The sequence below is a fragment of the Pyrgilauda ruficollis genome, unplaced genomic scaffold (genome assembly GCF_017590135.1).
Source record: "Pyrgilauda ruficollis isolate IOZ18807 unplaced genomic scaffold, ASM1759013v1 scaffold55, whole genome shotgun sequence".
Taxonomy (NCBI): domain Eukaryota; kingdom Metazoa; phylum Chordata; class Aves; order Passeriformes; family Passeridae; genus Pyrgilauda; species Pyrgilauda ruficollis.
The window spans coordinates 4355028-4379071 of record NW_024527155.1 but is presented as its reverse complement, the minus strand read 5'-3'; the positions used below and the strand labels follow the sequence as shown (position 1 = coordinate 4379071).

Below are 24044 nucleotides of genomic sequence, written 5' to 3'. Positions count from 1 at the left end.
AGGCTCCTAAGCCACTGGGGTGCTTGGACAGGCTCTTCCATTAAGAAAGGGAAACAGGATGGATAATGGAAAACTGGATCTTAAGCTTTCTCATTGTTACCTTCTCTGTTTATTCAAGTGATTTTCTGGATAAAGCAGCTGTTTCATAGGAGTATGGGTAAGGATAAGGAAACCTTTCTAGCTGATATCACCTCCTAGAAGGTGTAAGGATGTACTTAGAACAAAAGTAAGGGAAAATAGTTGTAGCTTTAAAAGAAGCATCTTAAGCAGAGTGGTGGAGAAACTCATCCATCTGGGAAGGCACAACAGGGCCTTGGTGAGATCTTTGCCACGTTAGGAAGCTGCAGATGACAGCCTTGAGAGCTACCCTCTGAGCATGTAAGAAGCTGCTTGTAGGGTGGCTGCAGTGGAAGGCTGTCACCTCCTGTCCCTGGCTGGGGAGAGCTTTTGTGAGAGAATTAGCCCAGCCTTTTTTGTGGTGCATCTGAATATCTTCATCTGCTGAAATGCATGGGCTGGTATCTGCATTATCCTTTCTCCATTACTGGCAAACCCCGGATTAGACTGACTGACCAAGCTCCTGTGCAGCTCTCCTGAACCAACAGCTGCTGCATCAATATATGGAACAAGCAGGGTACTAATCCCTGGAGACTTAAAGTGGCTTTGTATGGTAGGGAACAGAGGGACAGTAGCACTAGTAATGGTGTAGAGTCCTTGTGCAGCAGCTGAAGTTTTCAAGTCCTGAAAATGAAACAATTTGACAATAATTATACTGTAACCCTTTTGCTGCTGACCTATCAGCACCACTGGACAGCTAATTGAGTTACACACAGTTCTCTCAATTTAGACCTCAACAGAGCCTGTTAGGGATTTAATTCAATCAGAAAACACAGCCTAAGCATTAGAGAAGACTTCACTTCAGAATTCAGTAGGGTTTATTCTACAAATCTTAGATCAATGCCAATGATACAAGTTTTATGAATTCTCATTAAAAATACAAGTCAGTATAAAGATTCCAATAGTAATATAATGCATGATGATTCAGTTTCAAAATTTAAGGAATGAATCTGTGTTTTGGACCATGCTACAGAAAAGGGGAACACAATGTAGAAAGAATATTTCATTTACCTCCCTTTACTTGAGGAGGGGCCTGTGCCTTATTGCCACAATACCTGAAAAAGCCATATGAAGTGCATAGCAGCCTTGCCTGTACAGTCTAGGCAAAACTGTTGAATTTAGTATCAGTCCTTCTCCCCCTAGTTCTGGTCATTAAGGTACATTTTGATAGCCTGATATCATTGTAATAACTTAAAGCTATTGCAATACCATCCCCAAAATGGTTATAAACATCAGTCCTTGGAGTAAAATGTTCTTGTGATGCACTGACACTTTTTCACCATGTTAACAATTTTGCCCAATCTTTTCAGGAACATTAAATACATTCCAATTAAAGGTGAATTAGTTCCATATTCAAAATTCTCCTAGGATTTAAATGAAGTCTCAGTGCAGTCTAATATTTAAATGTGTTGTCCATAGCTTCAGGCACAGTTAGAATGTAAATCACACCTGTATTCTTGACCCTAGCCCTCTGATATGATGAAAGGTGTGCTAGCTTTCAAGGAACAGCTGGAATTTGGCCCCAGAATTGCTAGACCAAATGCTTCGGATTGGGGGAGAACAAAACTACCCTTTTTTTTGCTGGGAGCTGCCTGCACTTAGAAGGGGATTCGGCTTCATAAAGCCACACCCTAAGCCTAAATTTTAGAGCAAGTTTAGCTCTCACAAGAGGTAACTCTTGACAAGATGTGCACCTCATCCCCCAAATGCTGTAGTACATCTGTTTATTCCCAGTGACATTTTCACCCTGTCAAGACCAATGGGCATCTGTGGTTGAGCCCAGTCATTTCCTGTAGCAGAACCACCCGGATGGCGCAGAGCAGGGATCATGCACGGATCTGCAGCAGCACACAGGGAAGGAGGCTGAACAATATGCACTCAGTTCTGAACAGGACTTTGGTGCAGACAGTGATGCTTAACTGAAACACAGCTTTTACCAAAATATTATAGCATAATACAGAAATCTGAAAGAAAGGGGTCAAAGAAGCTGCTGACTTCCATGCACCAGTTAAAGAAAAAAACCCTCTTGCATAAACAGAGCAGCAGCACAGAACAAGCACCCACTTGGCTACACCAACACATCTTTTCTGCTGTAGGAATTTTCAATAATTATCCACCCAACATCATTCTACCATGTTTTAGCATCATACCAAAATGTAGTATTAAGCCGTCATGCAGGTTTGGGGAATTTCTTCTGCTGTACTAAACATTGCTGTGCTTGCTTTGAATACATATTGTCAGTCTGATTTGTCTTTGTAGTAGATGCATCTTTAACAGTCACATTTAATCTGAAGTAAAAAAAAAAGTTCAGCAGCCCATATTGGGCTGTTGTCCAGTCAAAGTGACAAAAAAATACAAGGTTGTCATTAAACTGCATATATTCTAGAAAAGTGGGTTACTTTGCATTTAAATCACATTTAATACAAGACAAGTTGGTCTGAAACTGTGAACTGATTCTATTTAGAACAAAGTATGGCACAGATTCCCAATACCTATGGACACTGTAAATAACACATTTTTCTCTTTGCAATGATTATCAATTCGCCAAAAACAGTATAATAGTCAAAAGGGAAGGGTGAAGGAAAACAGATTTAGGAGAAGAAATAAAAAATGCCTAAGAAGTGAAAATAAATGACTTCTTTTGTAAGAAACTTTATTTAACTTCATTTTTAAAAATGCATTCTCTCCTCAGAACAAATGCCACCATTAAAAAAAAAAAGATTGCAGTAGCACACACTTGCACTCAAAAGGAAACATGCAAAACTGATGGCTGAAAATTTTTTGCATAAAAATTGAAGACTTCAGGCAAAAGCTTGCCCCTGTGTACCTTTAGGGACCCCAGACCATGAACAGCTTTCAGTGCAATGTCTCTTGCTTCCAATTGGTGGGGAAATATATGGCAGGAGCTTGTCTTCTGACAGCTACACTCTCCCAGATGTTTGAAGCAAAAACAGTCTCAGCTATGTTTTAAAACATCATTGTTAAACTGTTGCAGGAAGTACAAACAGAATTCAAGAAAATGTCAGAATCCAGTGAAGAAAAACTTTTGAGATCTACCCTGTGCCATACACTTCTTCAAAAAAATTAGACAGAAAAACAAATTTTATTAATACACCCTCTTTAAATTTTTTATTTCTGAAAGCAGCTTTTTATGCAAATCAAAAGCAGTTCCTGAGTAACTGCAGTAAACAGTGTCTTTTAAATATATTTGCGCCTCAGCTCTTCCGTTTTGGTTCTTCCTTGTTTTTCTCCCCAGTTTTCAAGTTTAATCTCAGTTCTTTTTCAAAAATGTGCAAGTTCAGTTAGCATCGTTTCCAGAAGTCCACAGCTTGCAGGTCTTCCTGCAACAACTCTAAGATCTGCACATACCTAGGCTGTAGTCCTACCCTATTGCAGGCTTTGCTCTCAGACTGTACAGGATGTGCCCTCACGTCTTCTTCAGCATGCGCCGGGACTGCCACGTGTGGAACTTATTGTAGGCTGTCTGCAGCATCTCTTCTATATGACTTACCAACTGAAACAGGAAAAGGGAGAAAACAGTGTCCCAGCTGCTGGAAAACAGATCCCCTCCCCTTCCTTTCAGGTGCATTCTTCCTTTTATTCACTACCAGTAATCTTGCTAAAATCAGAGAAAGAACTTTGAGGCTCTCTTGCAAAATATCCATAGAGGGAGCAGTGCAGAGAGCTGCTGAGCTGAAAGGTAAGGGGGAAGTGACACCTCATTGTGCTCTCTGTTCTGGTATTTAGTCTGTGACTGCTTCAAATCTGACATGGGGGGAAGAGTTCTGAAGTTGTTCAAGTTCTGCTTCATGGTGGAAGTGAAAAATGAAATGTGACTTCCCCTTTCTGTTCTATCACTCCTGTAATTTCAGGTTACAGTTCTTGTCGGTTGCTGGCATCCCTCAGCAAATTGGACAGGGAGAGACGACAGCTTAACTGTGCACCCCATTTCCCTCTGCCCATTTCCCAGTCAACAAAAAAATTAAAGTGCCCTAGGATAAGAAGGAACAAAGCTATCATTCTCTCATAGTTAAGAATGAAATTATTAATGTGCACCCACATAATTAAACAGTACATTCCCCTTACGTTTGTGCTTAAATATTGTCTCCGAATCTTTTCTTGGAATGGGCAGAGTTTTGTAACCTGAAATCTTTCCAAGTTGCTCCTCATTTTCACAACCTGAGAGAGACAGAAACCAATATTACAATACTGAAGAATTACAGAAAGACAGAAGTTTCATTTCCTTTAACAAACTGTTCTCCAACAAAACACCTTATAACTAATTCTGGGGGCTACTTCAACTTTGTGTAGTTTGAGGAAGGAAAGTTATTCCAATATCAGTCTCTAACACTTCTCTGTATTTTTGAGATAAGTGCAGTGTGCCACTGTGATTACCTCCTTAATAAACACTATAAAGAGATACAAGATATTCACAAAATACTTTCTGTTTCAAGCAAAGACTGGGTTTTCAGTCCACATTTTGCAGCAGACATGCAAATGTATCTGAATGTAAATTTTAATCTTTGTTATCCATGTGAGGTCAAAGTAATACAAAAATAGTTACAATCATAGACCTGGCTGTAGACAAAACATCTGTCCTTGAAGGCAACTTAGTTCTCAAAAGCAATGTGTGTTCTGAAGCTATGACAGTGATTTTTGCAGTGGATAGAATAAGGGGAACTTGGTTGTGCTGTCACTGTGGAGGTTATTTCTTGGAGCTGGGGAAGGGAGGCTTTAGTTTTTGTATTTTAAAGTGGAATGAGACCCCTGCAGCTGCAACTGAGCTGCCCATTCTGTTTGAAACTGGCTAACAGCTACTGCTCCTGAAGGGAGCTAACAGGTAGGCAGGGACAAGGATGATTTTAAGTAGTAGTACCAGCAGAACTGCTGAGGAAAATAAGGTTTCATGTTACTTGGTGACTTTCAGTTCTAGGGATGAGTAAGTACTGTACAAATTTGAGGCATGTGTATTAGTTCTACACTTCAGTAATGACAGCCATTATAAACCATGGTCATTCAAACCACATCATAACCAGGGGCCATAAGAGGAAGCTCTGCCTTACCTTTTCTTCTAGGAATGGCGTGTTAACAGGAAAGCAGGACCAGAAGTGTCGTAGCAGTTCCCCTACTGCCACATACAAGTGTTTTAGTTCAGACTGAATGTCATTTGGCACCATCTCTGCAACAGGAAAAAGGGGTCCTTTACATCACTCAAACAATCCTATAAAAATGAGAACTAGGGCTAACGAAGGAGCTCAGTGATGTGCACTTCCACTACAGTCACACAGTGACTGGCTGGCAGGGGATACTGAGGTGCCTCACAGCAATTAGATCAAGACTATCAGCAGCTGTTAGATCAGGTCAGCTGCTATTTATGGCTCTATACTTGGAAGCTTATGTATTATTTAGGAAGATCCATGTCAGGCAAAGAATGGACACCAAACCTAATCCAGGATTAGAAGCAACATATTTGTATTGTTCTAACAGTGTGGCAGTGCTGCTGCTGGGTTGTCCTAACAGCACAGTGTTAAGAACTCTGTGGTGGATACTTCAAATTTCTCCCTCTGTCTTATGTTGGCAGTATGGTTACAGCATGTGGAAGATGAAAAATCCAGACAGGAAAAAAGAACTGTGTCCCAGGCATTCTTAAAGAATAAAGGGTGACAGGGTTCAAGAACAAGGAAAGAGCCACAGCTCTAAAACCCCAAACAAAAAGTACAAGTAGTCACTGAGGATGAGCACAGTGAACTGAACAGTGAATATCAAATTTTAGGATGAGGCTGTTAAAAAAAGAAGTGGTGGTCAGGCTCAAAGAAGTGAAGTGTAGCACCCAATATGTCAATCAGGATGGGTAAGAAAGCATCACCACTGCTTGCTGATTGCTTTTATTTCAGTACCATAAAGAACTCATACTTGGTTTTTCAGCTGTCTGAATTATTTTCTGCTGCTTTTCAGACCAAGCAACACAAGATAAACTGGAAAACTGTAATAAATCCTGAGAACAGGGATTCATCTGCTGTGAGACTAAAGAGACAGGAACTGAAACAGGCAGCAATATAACAATAGGGAAAAAGGGGTGGTTGAATGGAGGTGTGAGAAGGAGAGGCTGTCTGATTTGCCCTTGCAGCCTACAAGGAAGTTGTCTTTTTTTCACAGCAAGCTGTGAACCTTAAATGCAGGCTTCAAAAAGCCTAGTTTCAGATGATTATCTAGGCTTTGCTTCTTTAAGAGTTTTCACAGAATATGTTGTATTCTACAATCCAGGGAAAAAAAAAACAATGCTGAACAAGTAAAACCCCACATCTGTGAGACAATTTGGTCTCTCTCAGGTGTTTCCTTCACTACTTGTGTAAAATATTGTCTTGTTCACTTGCCTCAGCACTGGTGTAGCCATTACCACCCCCATGGTGGAGCTGGTGCTTTTCTTTTGTTGCTGTAACACAGTACTACTCCTGCTACACATTTCCATACTTTCCTTTATCACTGTAACATATTTTGAGGGAGAGATGAAACAGCAAGCCAGCTAGTGCTGTGCAATGCATCAGGATATGATTGAAGCATTAGACATCCCAAATCCTTACGGTTTATGGCTTGCTGGGTTCCACCCTGCATAAGTGCTCCTCCAGGTGACAGGACTGCAATAGTGCTGGCAGCATCACCACTTGAAAGAACCTGGAGAGAAAGGGAACAAATATTTCAGGTCACTTTTTCTTATACATTATTTTAAAAATAAGATTAGTAGAACACATACATGGAAGTTCAGGTTCTGCTCTTTTCCAGAATTATGTGCTATAGCTTGTTTGCAGTGAAAACTCTCCAATTAATTATAATCTTTTCTCCGCCTAGACCTTGAACAGGCTGTGCACTTACTCTGAAATAAGGCAGAGTATTACAATGCAGAAGTGTAGCAGAATTGTGGCCGCGTTACTTAGGGCCAAACTAGGTTTAAAACAGATAAGTTCAGATGCTGCCTGGGGAGATTTCCCACAGGGCTCTGCTGCCCTCCAGGTGCCAGCAGAGCTTCTCTGCAGCTCACAGCACACTGACAGCCTAAGTGCATTTAGGAGCAAAAGACCAGTTCAATTAAAAACCTGCTCACTGTAACCTCCTAAGCTTCTCAGGGTGGATGAATACACTGGCCTGTGCATGACTGTCCTGCTTTACCACCTTACACCTTCACCGTTTCCTCAAAAGAAAGCAGGAACAGAAGAACATAACTGAGCAATGACTCAGTTTCCTATAGTGTAGATTTTAAACGTAACAGATCAAAACATATCACCTAAACCTGTAAAATAAATCAGTTAATGGAAATTGGAGATAATTCAAGTTTACCATGAAAAATTGAAACTTCAGTAGACATGAGACTATAGAAAGCAAGATGCTAAGCTAAGATCAAGAGGGGCATTTTTAAAATATACTTCCATACCTGAGTTAGTTTGGGTACATATGCTTCCATTTCTTGTCTAATACTATGAAATGAATTAATTATATCCTGACTGGTTGCATATTGCTGTGATTGAATTGGAGTTGGACCATGGTAATACCTGTGAGGTGAGAAAAGGGAAGGGAAAAGTGTTAGCCAGAGAGCAGTCCAAACTATCCCAACTCCACTTTTTTTGCCTGAGATTGGATTTTTCTTGTAATTCCATATATTTTCATATGTAACACATTTTTCCACTGAAAGCTGCAATGATGTGCTGAACTGTGAACAGAGCTCTGTTAGGCTTTCACAGAAATTTCATGTCAGGGTCATCCAGGATGGCTTAGAGAGACTTAACCCTCTGAAAAGTAAGATGGAATTTGGCAGGGGTGTTGGACTAGATGATCTCCAGATGTCCTTTCTTACCCCAACCACTATGAGAAATAAAACTACAAATTTAAGGGGAAACTGGTTCATGCAAAAGCTCATATTAGGTTTCTAAACTCAGTTGTAACACACCTGAGTGTGGCACAGTAGGGACTAAATCAGCTGGTCTTGTGTGGGCTGTGATAAAGGCCCTGATAAACTGGCTTTGCTGAAATAGCTGTGCATTATTTTAACTTACCTATCAGACTTCTTTAAGTTTAGTGCAATAGTTTTAATGCTATTATTCTTTGATAAATCTTCGTATTCAATGGCCTCCTGCAGTTTTACCTAAAATTACCAAATAATGATACATGTTACTAATGAAGGCGCAAGTCCATACATCCAGTGCTTTCTTCTGGTGCATCAAGTTTGAGCTGAAAGGTTACTAAAACCTAAAAGAAAACCCATGGAATGACTCGTGCCTACCCGCCAGAGGGAGTGATGCCCAGTGTTGTTCAGGATGGGCCATTTGGAGGACTTGGCACCTTTGCTTTTTCTCTAGATTCTGCTAAAATTAGGCAGTCCCTGCCACTTCCAAAATGTGTTCCCAATTAGCAGAAATACTAATGATTTAACAGCTGGTGCACAGGCGTCTAAGACTAAAACCACAGTAATTACCCCAAGCTATCTGGTGACAGCAGAGCTCTGGAGTATTAGCAGTGAGAGCTAACAGCACAGTGATATCAGGCTTTGTACAACTAGAAAACTATTTCTGAAGTCTCCATTCTCCTGCTACTCTTTCACTCTCCTTTTCATCACACTTCTAGTCTTGCTATATAATTTTCTACTCAGCAAAACTTGCAGCTTTTGAGGAAAGTCAAAGACTACCCCAACATTTACCAACACATGTATTCTACAAGGTTTTCTCCCAACACAACCAAGTTTTGATTCTCTGATGCTATCTGTTTAGGCTGTCAGCTCCAGGAAGAGTATTCAATTCCGTTTTATAGCAATTACAGTACTCTCTTCCACTCTGTGAGCTGCTCTGGTTAGTCTAGACCAGGCTGTTGCCCTGTATTTCATTGCACCAGGTGTCACTACACTCAGTTCAACCTCACTCCAGCTTCTGACTAAGATGAAGGCTGTCATGTGTCAGTTTCATCATCCCCTCCACAAGCAACACACTTGACAGGTTAATCTTGGGGCTTGAACACCAATATCCTTTTCTGGTGGATGTTCTCTAGAAGTTTTCAGGCATTTGAAAGAAAAACAAGAGGAAGAGGGCCAAAAATAGGACTGAAGTAAATGGAAAGAACCAGATTTCTGAGTCTAATCTGAAGTATCTTAGAATTTTTTTTTACTTTCATTGGGCACTACTGAAGAGATAAACAGCACAATTCTTCAATATGTGACTTATTTGTGTTTACTAACACAGGTAACAAGGCTTCTTACAGGCTGTCAGGTTGTTATTCTATGTACTTCTAAACAAGGCTAAAAAAGTTTTACTTCAGATGTGTCATAAACCAAGTAAGGAACTTTCAGCAATTTTTTGAGAGACAGAGCTTCCAGTTCCATTCAGTTAGAACCACATCAGCTAACTTTATACCTTTTTCAGTGGTGGCTGAAAGAAATCTGAATCCCTGGAGTTTCCATCCGTACTGCTGGTCTCACTGTAATGGTCATTTTGTGCTTCTCTTAAAATAGAGAAACAGCATTAAGAAGAATTCACCTCACAGGAAACTTAAGATACAAGCTAGAGACAAAGTAAATACATCTGTTTCAAAAACTTCATACGCATGTTCACATACTTTTCTCCCCTTATGAATTAATTTCTAGCAGTTGGTGTAGACAGAAGGAACCAACTCCTCACATTAACCCTGTTTGTCACAGGGGAAATTCAGCAGCAGGGAAAGGTTCTGGTCCCTCTCTTCAGAAATAGCAGCATGCCAACAGTGCATGTGGGACACAGCAAAATCATGGCTAAACTAGAGACACGTTGTATATACAGTTATGCAACCAGGTATTAGCAGAGCTCTGGGAGCCCTGCAGCACAACTAACTGTTCCAGGAGACCTATCCTGTTGTGCCTTTCTGAACTGAGAAACAGAAACACACTTTGCCCAGAAGAGATTGCTTAAGGTGCAGGGTTCAATTTGTGCAAAACAGAAGAACACTGTGAGGGAGCCCAGCTAAACAGAAGCAAGTATTAAGTATGACCTCTCACAGTTAAGGTCTGTAGGATTTGGGTAGAGTATTAATCCTTGCTGGTTGTCCATAAAGCAGTCGTAGAACAGATGACCTGACAGGTGGTTTTGGTCAGGGTACTGCACCTGAGGAGTCTTTCATCTGAGCCACCTATGCCACACTGCAGGAAGCCCCAGCAGACCTGCTCCTGGAAGGCAGGAAATAGGAACTGCCTGCACCAGACCTCACCTCCACTACTTCTGCTGCCTTCAGCAGGGCTAGACATCTAAGGCATACCCATACTTTTCTTTTTAATCTGCTTTATATAATAACTCAGTTAAAAACAGCAGTCACAATTTCAAACAGCTCTGAAAAACTTCTATAAAGTAAAATGAAACCTAAAGCTATTTTCATTTTTAGAGGAAAATAATTCATTCATAAAAAATTAAAAGAAAAGGTTGTATGAATAAGTGAAGATGTGCTTTTTTTTTGGAAGTTCCTTAAAATTTACTGCAAAAATCTATTACACAACACTGAAACTTACTGTTTCCTGAGGCCAGCTGCAAGGACCATGGCACTATGATGATTAAAGCGTTTTATGATGGCAGCATTGCTGCTTTCTCTAGCAGACTTTGAAGCATTTGATGTAGAGGCCACAGAAGCAACACCATAGCCCTACAAAGAAAACAACATTAATTCCCTCTTGGCCCCCAGAGCAGCAGGACAATTCTGTTTTCCCTTGAGTCAGGAAGCCACCTCCTCTGCATCACCATCATCCAGAGAATCGTTTTCCTACTTTTGCCCCACCATCTCCTTACGTACTTTGAAAAATCTCCAGTGATTATTTTATTCTGCTAGCACTTGGCAATTTAGAGGTGTCAGAGAGAAGGTAATAAGTCTTATACAGGTAATTTTATGGACCATTATATAAGTAAAAACAGAACTAGCTTAAAAAAAAATTAAGGACCACCTGTGCAAAGCAGGCATTGATGGCAAGGAAGACAGCAATTGTTTTACTGACTGCTTTTTAACATCTAGTGGGACACCAGCAGCCTACAGGCTAAAATATACCTGTCAGGAGGATGTGATACCACTAGAAAATTCAAAAAACTTCAAGCCTTAAAATGCTGGCAGAGTTCCCCACTTGCCAGTTGTCACTTTACCCCATGGGCAGTTTCGTGCTTGCTGTCAATCAGCCTCAAAAGCAAATCAGGGCAGTTTGCAGAGCACTTCAAACACACTTATCCTAAATTCATGGTCCAGTTTCAGGCTGCTAGCTTTGGACAACTCCCACAGAAAAAAAAAAAAATACCACAAAAAACCTTAAAAATGCAGCATCATTATTAACTACAACTGAACAGTTTCAGTTACATCAATTGCAGAAAAGCACATCTCTGAGTTACTTCACATCATGGTACATCATTGATATAAATTGTTTTAACTTGTTTTTGGAGGCAGGTAATAATTCAAGTTAGTTGTAATTTTAGCAAAAAAGGTATTTGAAGCTAAACAAAGAACACTGTATAAAGTGTCCTTCAGTTAGACCGAATGAAGTAGCAGAGTTCAATGTAAGAACAAATCAAAGACTTTCTCCTGGTTTGTGCTACTCTTCTGTACATTGTCACAGACTTTAAAATGTAGGAAAAAATGAAAGAGTTCACTTTAGACTAAAAAGCCAAATGAAACAGTCATTCTTTAAAGGGAAGTCCTGTATTTACACCCTGCACACTAAGGCAGATGTGACCACACAGGTCCATGAGCACAGTCTCCATTTCCCTTCACACACACAACAGTAGCAATTGTTGAGTACCCAACCATTGCAACTGCCTAGTCAGGGATTTGTTTTAGAATTAGCATCTGTACTGGTTTTAAAAGAAAGATCCACTTAAATTTCATTAAGGAAGAGGTATGGTTTTCTTTTGGATTTCTATTTTGTTTTCTGTTTTGTTTCCCCAAATACTTACTTCATCTAATGTTTTATCTTCCAAAGCTGTTAAATCTATCAGAGGGTTTTTCACTCCTTGAGACACCATTGCTTTTAACCCTGTGTGAAACAAATTTTAAAAAATCATGAAAAATTGTATCTACACAAAGAGCACAACTATGGGATCATTAGGTTATATTTAATCTTTAAAAGAAGACAGAGGTTCTGCACAGGCCCAAATAACACTGGGACAAAAACTTTAAACCCTTTTTAAAGTTCCATTTAAAATAAGCAATAAATGTGGGAAGTTACTCCAGAACATCTTCCTGCTAATTAGCCCAGTTTTCACCAACTTCTACACATCACTGAACACTGATTAAAAAAAAAAAAAATTGAGATGCAGTTATAGTAGTGGGAACTGGGAAGCCAAAATTGCATTTATTCTAATTTTGGCACTGTTCTGCTGCCCTGCCTGGTTAGTACAACACTTTATATCTGGTGAGAGCTTTGACTTGTGAAGGGTTTTGCATTCCTAATAGAAGGCTTTCAATACATATTATGGAATGGTGGTAAGTGATCCCAGCTCTCCACATTTCTGTATCATCACAAACCTATTCAAAAGTTCATAAAAAACTTGAGTCAGATAATATTTTAGAATTTCAGATTAAAAAGACTGACAAGAGAACAAGGATGATTTTTTTTTTCCTCTGGAAAATCTGGACTAAATAGGAATCTCATTTACTAAAACCCCACCCATAACAAAAGCTGTACCTGTTGTAAATTGTGCACATACCACAAAACAAAACCTATTGCATACACAGAATTATTCCATAGTAAGTGATGGCACATTGTCAATCTACCAGGATGGCATGCTATGGAATTTGTAGTAAAGCTTGCTTCTAGTGCTGCCACTTTCCAAAGGCTAATTCGTTCTAAGAAATGCTCTCACTATGAAACATGCTCAGAATGGCAAAGCTGTAGCTAACTTGCCATGACCATCTGTAGTTTTCAGAGACAACCAGCTTACCTTTCTCATCCAGTTTGGCACATTCTGCAAAGAGGTCTTTTGAGCCTGTATTGAGCCTGTCCCGATGAAAATAATGAGACTGAAAAAATCGTGTCCAGAATTCCCTCTCAGTCATGTTATGTGGAACATTCTCTGCATATTTCATTTTTACTGTGAACAAAACCCAGAACAATTACAAACTGTTTCACAAATGTTAACATGGTATTTTATATCACCATTTCCTTGATGGCTTCCTTGCTTTCAGGCTGCCTCCATTCACTCCCATTAAATGGAAGGGACTGCAGTAGTTAAGCATGAGTAAACAGGCACTCATTTGTGCCTATAAAACTTTGAAAAGTACAGGTAACAGTGGCCTGAACACTCCTGAATTACCCCCACACTAGGGGCCAAAATGAATCAGTGCCAGTGTTCATTACAGTGGATGGGAAATGATGGAAACAGGTTATTTTTCCTCCCAAAGGTAATTTAATGAAAAATAACAATTAACTGGAACACTGAGTAGGAGAGTGTCATGGAAATGAAACATTCACTCACAATTCAATAAACAAAAAGTCAACACAAGTTAAAACGTTTTCATTTAATAAAATCTCAGATGAACATTTTAGTTTTTCTACAGTAAGATAGCAAAAAGACCAATCTTAAGTGGATGTGTTTGCTATGTAAAACACTGCTCTTACCTGCAGGGTATGTCCGAAATATGGATTCAATAATATCCGAAGTCAAGTTGTACCTCAGCCCATTGCAGCCGTCTGTCTGAGGCCGTACATCAGCCTGAGAAAAGCACACAGGGGAAAAAATAGTCATGTCTGGATGCTTTCTCTAACTGGAGAAGGAAAAGAACTGGCATCTTGCAAGCAAGGCCTGCTGCAGGTAAAATAATCTTCTTCCTCTAATAATCCATAATGTATTTGATTGTACGTAGGTATTTTAGAATGTGGAATGAACAAGCAAACATGAATTACTTTATTATACTTGCCATTTAAGGGATGATTTAACAAGCAGACTGCAGGCTTTAGAAAGCAAAGCGCACTTCATTGGTGAAAACAAGGTATGCTTAATTAATTTATGCTTATCCTTGTGTCAAAGTAAAAATAAGCATACTGTATATGCCTCATGTTTTATTGTTCACTCAACAATTCACCTAGTGAATGATCAGTGGCTACTGAGAAGTGACAAAAAAGGATTTTTGACTTATTCCCTTATAGTATAAGTATATATAGTTGTACACTAAAAACATCTTCGTATAACTGGTAAGTAACACTGAATTTAAAGCTTGAGGATTAGCCTTAGTCAGAACTTTGAATTTAGATCTCAGTGATCTCTTTAGGAAGCTCTGGAGGAGGCAAGTGCTCTGTCCAGTTTTCAGGAACAGGAAAAGTACATGATTGCACAGGCTGCTGCCTTTTCCTCCTTTTCCTGTGTACCTCAAGTCTGGCTTTTGTACCATCTTCTTCCTAGGCTAACATGCATTCTGAGCAGAGCCAGTCACATTTAACTTGAATTAGGACACACAAATATGTAAGATACCTTTTTCACAAATGCAGAGAACACAAACATAACCAGTTGGTTTAAGAACACTTCAGTTTTGAAGGCTTGGTGGATTTACTTTTCACTGTGGTCTCTTTTTTTTTTAACATTAAGATGTAAGAATAATGGGAGACAGGAAATCAGAGCAATCAAATTTGTTTGGCAACTGATTCAGGTATTTCCAAAGGGGCCGGGGGGAACCCAAATGGTTGTATAGCAGCCAAATTAAAACAATTCCTACCTCCTCTTTCCCTCCCAAATCCACTGTGTGCACAGTCATTACAAAGGTGGAAGTGGGATTCCATCTAGAGTCCCATTTGTGAATTTTGTAGCAGAAGCAGAAACATGTCTCTGTGTGAGCAATCTGATGTTGTACCTAGATTACTTTTAGATTGCACTGAATTTACTGAAGCACAGGTTCTACAAATGGGTAAAATAACTGAAAGTTAGAGAAAAAGAGAGAGAAAATGAGCTTCCAGATACACAAGTTGTTCTTCAAGTAGCTGAAAGCATGTACTGGTTTAAAAAACTGATGAGGGAATAAAACCCTTATGTGGAAAGGTTCATTTATGCATGTCAGTGCTGTCACAGATACACTCTTTAATTTATTGAGCTCATACATTTTAATCTAGTGACCATATATTCACATCACTCCTATTTTACAGAAGGCAGAGCAGCAGTACAAACACCATCTGCCTATCGGCAATTTAAAGTTCAAACTGGGCATCTTAAACTGACAAAATGTTGACGTTCCAGATTAGCAGGAAACCTTTTTTTTTCCCTCCTTTACACTTGGAATAGCAGAGAGATGTTGAGGAACTAGGAAAGTACAACATTCATGTACATGGTAATAAAGTGCATGAGCAGAACTCTCACCAATTTGTTTGCTCTAAAATCCTGTAAGTTAAAAGTTCAACGTACCAGGAATGCTGCAGAGATGCCGACATCCTGCTTGTTAGGTGCTGCAGAATTATCCCCTGCATTCAGGCTTAAACGGTTGGCCCAGAATTCTTCAGCACTGATTACTTGGCTCACAACGAGGTCTTTATAGAGCTGAAACAAAACGGGATCTTCTTGCAGCATTCTGGTAAAAGAATGTATTGAATAGAATTGAAACACTGCAGAATAAATCACTAGTATTTCCACAACTAATACAAGTTCACAAAAGGAACAGAAACCAACTTTTCTTTCAAAATGCTGTGCATTTCTTAACAAGACTGTGTAAACAACCAATGTCAATAGCACTGCTTGTCTGAAAAGACTTAAGAAATGGATGTTAACACCGAAAGTTAGAAAACAGTAATGCCTAAGAAAAAGTTAATGTGGGATTCATGTCTTGTCCTAAAATATTCTGTGGTGCTTTTGTGTCTTTGCAGACCAGAAGTGGAATCTCCTGAACTGTAAAAGCACAAAGAATATTCTTGCTGTTCCATAACAGAAGTATGATGAGGGATAAAAAAAAAAGAGATTTCAGCACTGTCCAATTCTTGGTTTAAGATCTTAAAATTCAGTAGCTACAGATCTCTATTCTAATGCAAGAGTATAGATCACAAAATATGTATGGGATAAGATCCCTTAAAACACATTACCCCAATGGTTGTTCATTTATGTTTCTGTGGTAGCAGTAGGATCTTCATCCCTTAATCAGACATAGCACAAGTGTGAGACACATTCCGTGTCACTACTTCCACCAGGGAGCAATGTTTACAAAAGTTATCATCCACATATCAGGTATCACTACCCAAAATGCAAAGACTTTGCACCTGAATCTTCACTCATGCTTAAGCAGCTGTTTTTACAGCTGTGTAAGATACTGGAAACCCACTGGGCTATTTTCAGGGAAGCATGCATGTGTGTTCATGTTCTGCCAATTACCTCACCAGCCTTTAGCACGTACCTTAGAGTCTTGATCAATTGCAAACAGTGAAAAAAACCCAGTCTTATGGATACATGGTCTAGGGATGAACATGGATAAACTGCAATCTGGACAGAATGAAAGCCTTTATTTAGCTGCTCTAAGGACAAAGTAGGATGAGGTGGAAGTGAAAGCTTTGTGACAGGATTATTATGTTGTAACCAGCAGGGTTTCTCCAGTTTTTCTTACTGTCGCAAGTATGGAGTAGTGGCAATTCTTACAAATTAGTGCAGCTGAAAGCAGTCTGTTATTCTTGTTATTTCATTAAAGCTTGGAATTTTGGTATGTACTCAACTCCCACATATCAAAAACTGAAGGAAGTGCCATGGGGACTCTGGATGTAGTACCCTCCCACAACAGGCTGGATCTTTTCTGCCTTATCTGTTGCAATTAAGCTAATGAAGCCCCATCACCAGACTTGGGCTTCTAAGAGAATAAACTATGGCTGAGTAGGTGCAGGAATTCTGGCTTTTCTGTAACTAGAAAAGCTCCTGATACTTCATGGTGTGATGCTGTAAACTCCATTTAAGGAGGCAAAGATTCAGAGCTAAGACTGCCTGTGTTCTCGGCACCAATACTGTCAGAAAAAAGGCACATAGCATAAAGAAACAAGTACGGGAACAGTGCCAATGCAGGCTGCACTGCTGCAGACCCTAGTGGTTGCTGCAGTACTGGAACCAGTTAATCCTGATTGTGTCACAGCTCCAGCACAAGGGCTCTTGCCCTTCTGCTGGGAAATCTCCTTGTTAACATCCAGTCTGTCTCTTGAGGCAACGCTCTCACGTTTTGAAAAATCTGTGTTCAGAGCTAGAAGAGCCTTTGGAAATGGAAGCCATAGACACAGGATTCACAGCAGAACTAAAATGAAGTGAAACTTGTCAGGGCAGATGCAGAGAAGAGAGTCTGTGGCCACAGGGATTGGATTAACACAAACATTTTAAAGGAACGGAAATGTATCTCAAGAGCCCATATGGGAAAAGGACTTAGATCCTCAACATCTTCTCAAACAATTTCTTAGAATAAACATCCTGTATGCCAAATAACAAACTGCAGCCTCTCAAGTGAGATGCATGAAAATACCTAACAATTTAGTAGTCTATAAAACATCGGGAAAGATTTGAGGGGCAAATGAGGCTTTATGGGGAGGAAAAAAAAACCCACCAGGCTCCACAAAATTTCTGTAAAAGGAAAAAAAATCTTTCAAGCAGCTTTTCTAACTAATACACATATATTTAAAAAGAGTAAAGAGACAGGCTGCCAGTTGGGTGCTCTCCTCTCATAGCTATGGATAAGAAAGACGGGTGGCAGCCAGACTGGCTGCCTTTACACCTCAAGAACGTGTCACTAAGCACACAAGTGTAGTCTCAACATCTGACAGTTATGCAAGTCTCAAGGAACTACCTTGAAATTGAAAGCAGGGAGATTTTTACTAGGGAAAGAAATGCTGTATCACTCATGATGTTGAAATAATAACAACTGTTAACAGAAATACACAATAGTTAGCTAACAGAAGAAAAGAAAATGAACAGATTTTTATGCTGCTATCCCTTTACCTGTTCTTCTCCTCAAGCTCTTTATTAGCTTTCCTTTTGAACTTGGGCAAGAGCTGTTGAAGAAGATCCTTGACCGCATCTCGCTCCTTCACTGCTGTGCTTTCATTGGAGAAGTGGAAGTTGGTTGTGTCCCCTGCATGCAATACCAGCTGCAGCTGAATTTTAGCTTTACCTTCTGGACTGATTTTCTGGCCTAGATTGCAGAGAGACAGACAGTAAGCTTATACAAGAAACTGTCTTCCCTAGAGTATTTGCTTATAAGCAGTTATTCTCATCATCCAATTAAATACCATTATCCTGCGTGTGAATTGCAGCTGTGAAAATGGAACAGTCAGTCTTCCCCTTGAATTAGTTTCAACCCTGCACCTTGTTCACTCTAAAATACAAGACACAGACAGTAGCAGCCTGTTGCTTAATATCCTTCAGCTCCTGCTCAGGAGTCCTGATTCATCTTTGCATTCCCCACAGCATCCATTAGAAAACGGCTACAAATGAGGCTGTCATCACCTGGACACTTTAACCTGGAAGCAATCCAGGCTGCTGCTGAAAGGTGACCTCATTCCCCCTTTCCACTTCTTCCTGCTGCATTACTTGTTTGATTGCTAGTGTTTGTGCAGCAAGCTGAACCAAGGAAGTGATCCACTGAAAGGCACCCCCTTTTGTTTTTCCAGCTGGCAGGAAAGCAGACGTAGGGTGGGTAGGAGCACATCTGGATCCCAGTTTCCAGTGGTGAGCTAAGTGCAGTTAGCCACTAGTGCTCCCCAAGTTAATCACCAATGCCTCCAAGGTACTACTACACCCTCATGACTCATAAGAAGAATCTAATTCCTGCTTCCATCCTCATAACCAGAGGGAACCAGAGGGACACCTATATTATGGACTGCTGTGCTATAGTGACTTTAGTGAAGCACTGCAAATCTAACTTTTAATATCAGCCCTTTCACTAAAGCAAGTGGGAGACAGGAACCATATATCAACACTAAATCACCTTCTCTATTGCAAATTTACAAAAACATCCCAACTTTTTTTATTTCAGATGACAAAAAGCACATCTTTCATCTAAGTTAAAAATACTTCAGTGCCTATATATGTACATATTTAAAATACAAGGTGCTTAAGTGTAAGTTAATAGCTGAATAAAACCTTCACAAAGTTGATTATTATAGGTGAACAGGGCTTTTAAACTTATCACTTCCATATTTAAGAAAATATCATCTTAGTTCTGATTCATCACACACTTTCGATCATGCTGCAGTGCTTGTATGTCACTTTAAACAGCAATAATCACTAAACCATTACCAAGTGACACACACAACTCACTTTTTATTCCTTCTTTGGCATTACAGCACATGAAATATGAGCACTAATTGGAGCCAGAAAGGCAGCATGCTATAGACATCTACTGTTTAGTTTTGACTTGCAAGTACTCTGCTGTTGCAACAGCAAATTCAGAATGATACCAGCTAGGCCAAACTACAGAAGCTGACACTTCTAAGGCTATGGTCTGTTGGAAGAAAATAAAACTGAGTTAATTTTATATGAAAATCGAAACAGCTTTAGATACTGTTAACAGATGACATGCCAGATAGTTTCTGTGTTAGACTGAAAATCCTATATGCTTCCTTGATCCTCCTCCCACCCTTCCCTCTACAAGCATATGGCATAGATTATTTTTCTGTTCAATTTATTGCAGAAGTTTATCAAAGTTAATAGTAAATGCAGCAGATCTAAGTTAGACATCTGGAGACTACAGAAGTTGTGTCCTAGCATCCTTAAGCTGGTGATACTTTACCACAGTCCTGATCTCTGCTGCTACAGAGTAGCCTGGCCAGAGCTCCAGACCCATGCAACCTTCCTGAGGCAGCAACACCTAGCATTCCACGGCAGGTGAGCTTCGTGTGATTTAGCACCCGTGGCAGAAGTGCTGCGGGCTCACTCACATTTGATGTCTGCATACATGTGGCTGACGGTGAAGCGGTCCTTGCCCTCGGGCGCCCAGGCAATGCGCTCAGCCATCAGGTACAGGGCCCCATCCTGCTTCTTCTGACGCACCTTCTTCACTATCAGCAACACTTCTTCAGATGAAGTGGCCATTGTGGCTACAATGAGCTGTTAAAAACATAGAGTTGAGCTGATTAGCTGTGCTGTAACTCTTTCACTACTCCTATCTATATTAAAGTATTGTGGCCCACGTTTACTTGTTCATGCCTATATCATTTTGGGAGTATTTCAGATAAATGTGCTCCCCTCTCTCAGTACAATCAGCAAATTTATTTAAACAAAATACTCCTACCTACCTAAAAAATTAATCTCATGATATTGCTGATACTGCTTTTGCTCCACTAAAAGACCCACATATCTTACATTTAAACTGGTAACTAAATTTTCCTTTTACTGGTTTGTCTAGTTCAGAAGAATACTGAAGCTAAGCAATGACAAATTCCAAATCTTCCCTGGCACTGGCAGCAATTCCCTTCTTCAAGTGGGAATGGCAGATGCTAAGTCATTTCAGAAAAGAGGAGGATACAAGGTATGTGAAAAATCATGGATTTTCAGTTCATTGTGCTAAAGATAAGGTGGCCCAGTAAGACTCAGGTGTTCTTATTGTGGTGGGTTTTGCCCAAGGCTTGAACAATGTTTTGTACACTTGACTGCAGCTGGCCAGTCCCTCTCCTCCAAAGTCTGAGGAACTAATGTTACATGTACTACAGCACAATGATAATTCTGTCAGCAGTCTCAAACCAACAAGACTTTGGATACTTGCTGCATTGTTCTCCCCAGCAGTAACTATCATGCCTCTCTCCAGGTTCACCCTACAGCCGTAAATTTTTCAAGACATAAAGGATATGGTGAGTATTGCACTCTGTCAAACTTACTGTTGGTACACTTATCAAAAATGTACATCTTTACTGAAAATTCTTAGCATGTCCAGTTGCTGTATTTTGTGTATCACAAACTTTACTACTGATATGCAAAATAATGTTTTTCCAATGCTAACGTGGATGTTGCATGTGCTTCAGAATGCTTGTAATATTTGCTGGGATGCATGCCGAAGTTCAGATTGTAACCTGTATCTGCTATCGCACTACTAGTAGGTATCAAAAAATGGTAGTTCTAAGCATTTAAATTCACATACTTCTTTTTTTTTCTTAAAAAAACCTAACAAAATAACAAAACACCAACCAGCAGCAAGATAAGACATTTTATTCTGACAATTTGGACAGTAGCACAGCATTCTCTTCAGAAGTCTTACAAGCTCCTGTGCAATGAGTTAAGTAACACACTAGATGGAAAGATGAAATGGCAAAAGGGCTCTGCACTTACACTGTGCTCCTTCACCATTCCAGCCATCCAAGGCTTTGCTAAAGAGTTCAGTCATGCTGAGCTGAATGTGGGGTTTCACATCAGCACCACTGCAGCAGTCACTAGAACACGCTGTGCCACATTCAGAGCATCCTTGGTAATACTTCTTCCTCAAAGAAAACTGCATGGCATGATTTCAGGACTGTTCCCTAGCATAATCCATTACAGTCTCCCAGCAGCATTATTCCCATTCAGTGCTATTCACACAACCATTTTATGTAGTTTCCTGTTGCGGGTCTGCAGTCTCACAGGCACCTTATCCTTACTGGAAAAAGGCAGCTGGCCACAGACTCTCAGAAACTGGAAACCTCACCATGCAAGACTAGGGATTTGATATTTTTCTCCCGTTGTTACTTTATAGTCCTTTAAGGTCATTATTATCCAATGCAATGGAGGCAAAGCCACAGAACACAAAGGAATTCAACCTGTACAGAACAGCAAGATTAAAAGGAAAGCATTTCCACAGTCAGGCTCATTCTGATGCCAGCTGCTCTGCTTTTCTGCCACACCATTTCACCTACCTACACCCAGTCTTTCAACTACAGAAGCAAAGAATCAGCAGCTACCAACTTCTCCTTTAGATCCCTTCTAGTACCCTGCAGTGAGAGCACAATTATCCCGCAAGTGGCTCATTCCACCTTCTGGGAGGGTGAGCACATGGCTCATGCTGTTCTTTCTGTCACTGCTGTACTTCCTTTTTCCTGCAGTAATTTACAGTGGCAGTGGGATGATACAACTCACAAGCACAGTAAGCATTACCCAAAATGGAGAAAACCCTGAGCTGTCTTTTGAACAGTACCTCAGAAAGAATAAAAAAACCTATTAATAATAGGGATTTAGGAAGGTTACAGTCTGTCACTAATGGAAACAAAATGGCTTCGTGTTACAAGAAGTACGGGAAAAATTCTAAAATAGGAATCTTACTTCAAGATTTCATTCCCTGTCTCCTACAGGGAAGGCTACATCCTTGCTAAGCAAGGCACACACAGCACACAGCTCAGCTTTTTTTTTTTTTTTTTTGGGCATGTAAGACTTACTATGCAGCAGAGAGCCATCAATGATGTACTTGTGCCTGCCCAAATCGCATAACCTCTACATTTAACATCTGAATCTCCCAGGAATCAGTACTATGGATGATGACACTGCTGCTGTGCAGGGCAAGAACTGCCACATGCACACAGAGAAATGCTGCTATTTTGTGGCTTTAAGTGATAATTTTAACCTGCTACAGCATTAGTGTTCTTCAGCGGCTGGTTCAAGTATCTTGCAGAATAGGAAGGTCAGACAATTGGTTTTAAAATCCCTAGCAACAGAGCTTGATCAACAGTTTTAAAAGCACTTGGATCAACCTGAAGCCCTAACAATGAGGTACAACTTGTCATCAGGCCTGTCTTGGGGATGTCAATTTCGGCTGCAGTTTACAATAGGCAAGGTCTATCAGCCTGCTTCAGTGTTGGCATAGTCCAAAAGAATTGCTCTGTGTGCTTACCCACCTACAAGCCCTCCCCTCCCAGCTCTGCGGGAGCAAACAGCTTCTGGAAATATCATCAAATTCCAACAGCTATCTTTCCTCCATTGTAGGGAATCTTCCTAACCAGTCTTATCTTAAGATACAGTACCTCTCATTTCTGTTTTTTACAACACCTGTTCTGAACATTCTCCATTACCAGCACTTCACTCCAGTCTCTTTCCATATGGTTATGTCGAACTCTGAGCAGAAATAAAGGAAATGTTTGCAGGCTTTAATATTCCTGACTTGGCCAGGGTGGGCACGGGCTGGCAGGCAAGCTCTGACAGATCAATGCAGGCCTTTCTGCTGCTGGGCTTCCGCTCCCCGCAGGCAACAGCAGAATCATGGAATATCTGTGCCAATGGCCCAGTCTGACCCGCAGCGGCACAGGGACGCTGCCAGCTCCGGGAGCGGGCCGAGCAGCGCCCCGCGGGGTGGCAGCGATCTGTCAGCGGGATGGAGAAGCGGCAGCAGTGCCGCTCGTCCCGGGCACGTCGCGGGGGATGCACGGTCCTGCGGGGCCAGCCCGGCCTTCCCCCGATCCGCATCACCCACGCTCCGGGAGGGATGTCACCCTGCCACGAGACGGGCCCGAGGACACCCGCACGGTCCCGGCGGGGAAGGCGCTGCCCCGGCACCTCTTTGTCTGCCGCCCGCGCCGGGGCGAAGCCCGGTGCCCCCGGCAGCGGTGCCGCCGGCGCAGCGCTGCCGTCTCCCCGCCACCCCCCGGGGAGCGCAGATCGGCGGTGCCGCCGCCCCCTTCGTCCCTTCCCTCACCGCAGCTCCGGCCCGGCCACCGTCACACGCCCGCCGGGCAGGAAGGAAGCGCGGAAGGCCAAAGGCCGCCGCGGCACCAACGCGACGCGGTCCCGCCGCCCCCGGGGACGGATCGTCGGGGCAGCGCGGCCGTGAGGCGGATCGGGCCCCGCGGCCTGCCCCGCGCCGCCGTTCCCCCGCGCCCCGCGCCGGCGGTTCTTACCGTGCGGGCTGCGCCGGGAGCTGCTCCGAGTGCGGGCGGCGCTACGGGGGTCGGGCCGCGGCCGCCGCCGGGGCCATGGGGCGGGCGGGGCGGGCACGTGACCGGAACGGGCCGCGGGGCGCCGGGGGTGGGGCCCGCACCACGTGACAGGGGAGCGGCT

The 24044-nt window shown here is 41.5% G+C and overlaps 1 protein-coding gene across 11 annotated transcripts; it reads right to left on the bottom strand.

Moving 5' to 3' along the window:
- Nucleotides 1–917: 917 nt before the first annotated feature.
- Nucleotides 918–24007, bottom strand: GTF2H1 (general transcription factor IIH subunit 1). Of its 11 annotated transcripts, none has more exons than XM_041481071.1 (15): nt 23885–24007; nt 19973–20141; nt 18033–18225; nt 15486–15648; nt 13715–13808; nt 13038–13187; nt 12051–12130; nt 10631–10761; nt 9510–9597; nt 8163–8251; nt 7544–7661; nt 6699–6789; nt 5181–5296; nt 4204–4296; nt 918–3631 (listed from the first exon to the last, which is right to left on the bottom strand). In XM_041481071.1, exons 2-15 carry the CDS (start codon nt 20124–20126, stop codon nt 3545–3547), a joined length of 1647 nt encoding a protein of 548 aa, XP_041337005.1. In that variant the 5' UTR covers nt 20127–20141; nt 23885–24007; the 3' UTR covers nt 918–3544. The 11 variants fall into 11 exon arrangements, 9 of the variants coding, with proteins under 9 accessions (XP_041337005.1, XP_041337004.1, XP_041337007.1 ...); XM_041481070.1 differs by lacking the exon at nt 23885–24007 and adding an exon at nt 23063–23201; XM_041481073.1 differs by lacking the exon at nt 23885–24007 and adding an exon at nt 23040–23170.
- Between the last annotated feature and the right edge of the window lie 37 nt (nt 24008–24044).

Coding starts and splice junctions, on each gene's coding strand:
- GTF2H1 (XM_041481070.1), bottom strand. CDS start 23,089: ATGGAAAGAGACTGGAGTGAAGTGCTG. Junction 15,649..18,032: donor GAGCTTGAGGAGAAGAACAG/GTAAAGGGATAG, acceptor TTCTTTTACCAG/AATGCTGCAAGAAGATCCCG. Junction 12,131..13,037: donor TGCCAAACTGGATGAGAAAG/GTAAGCTGGTTG, acceptor TGTTTCACACAG/GGTTAAAAGCAATGGTGTCT.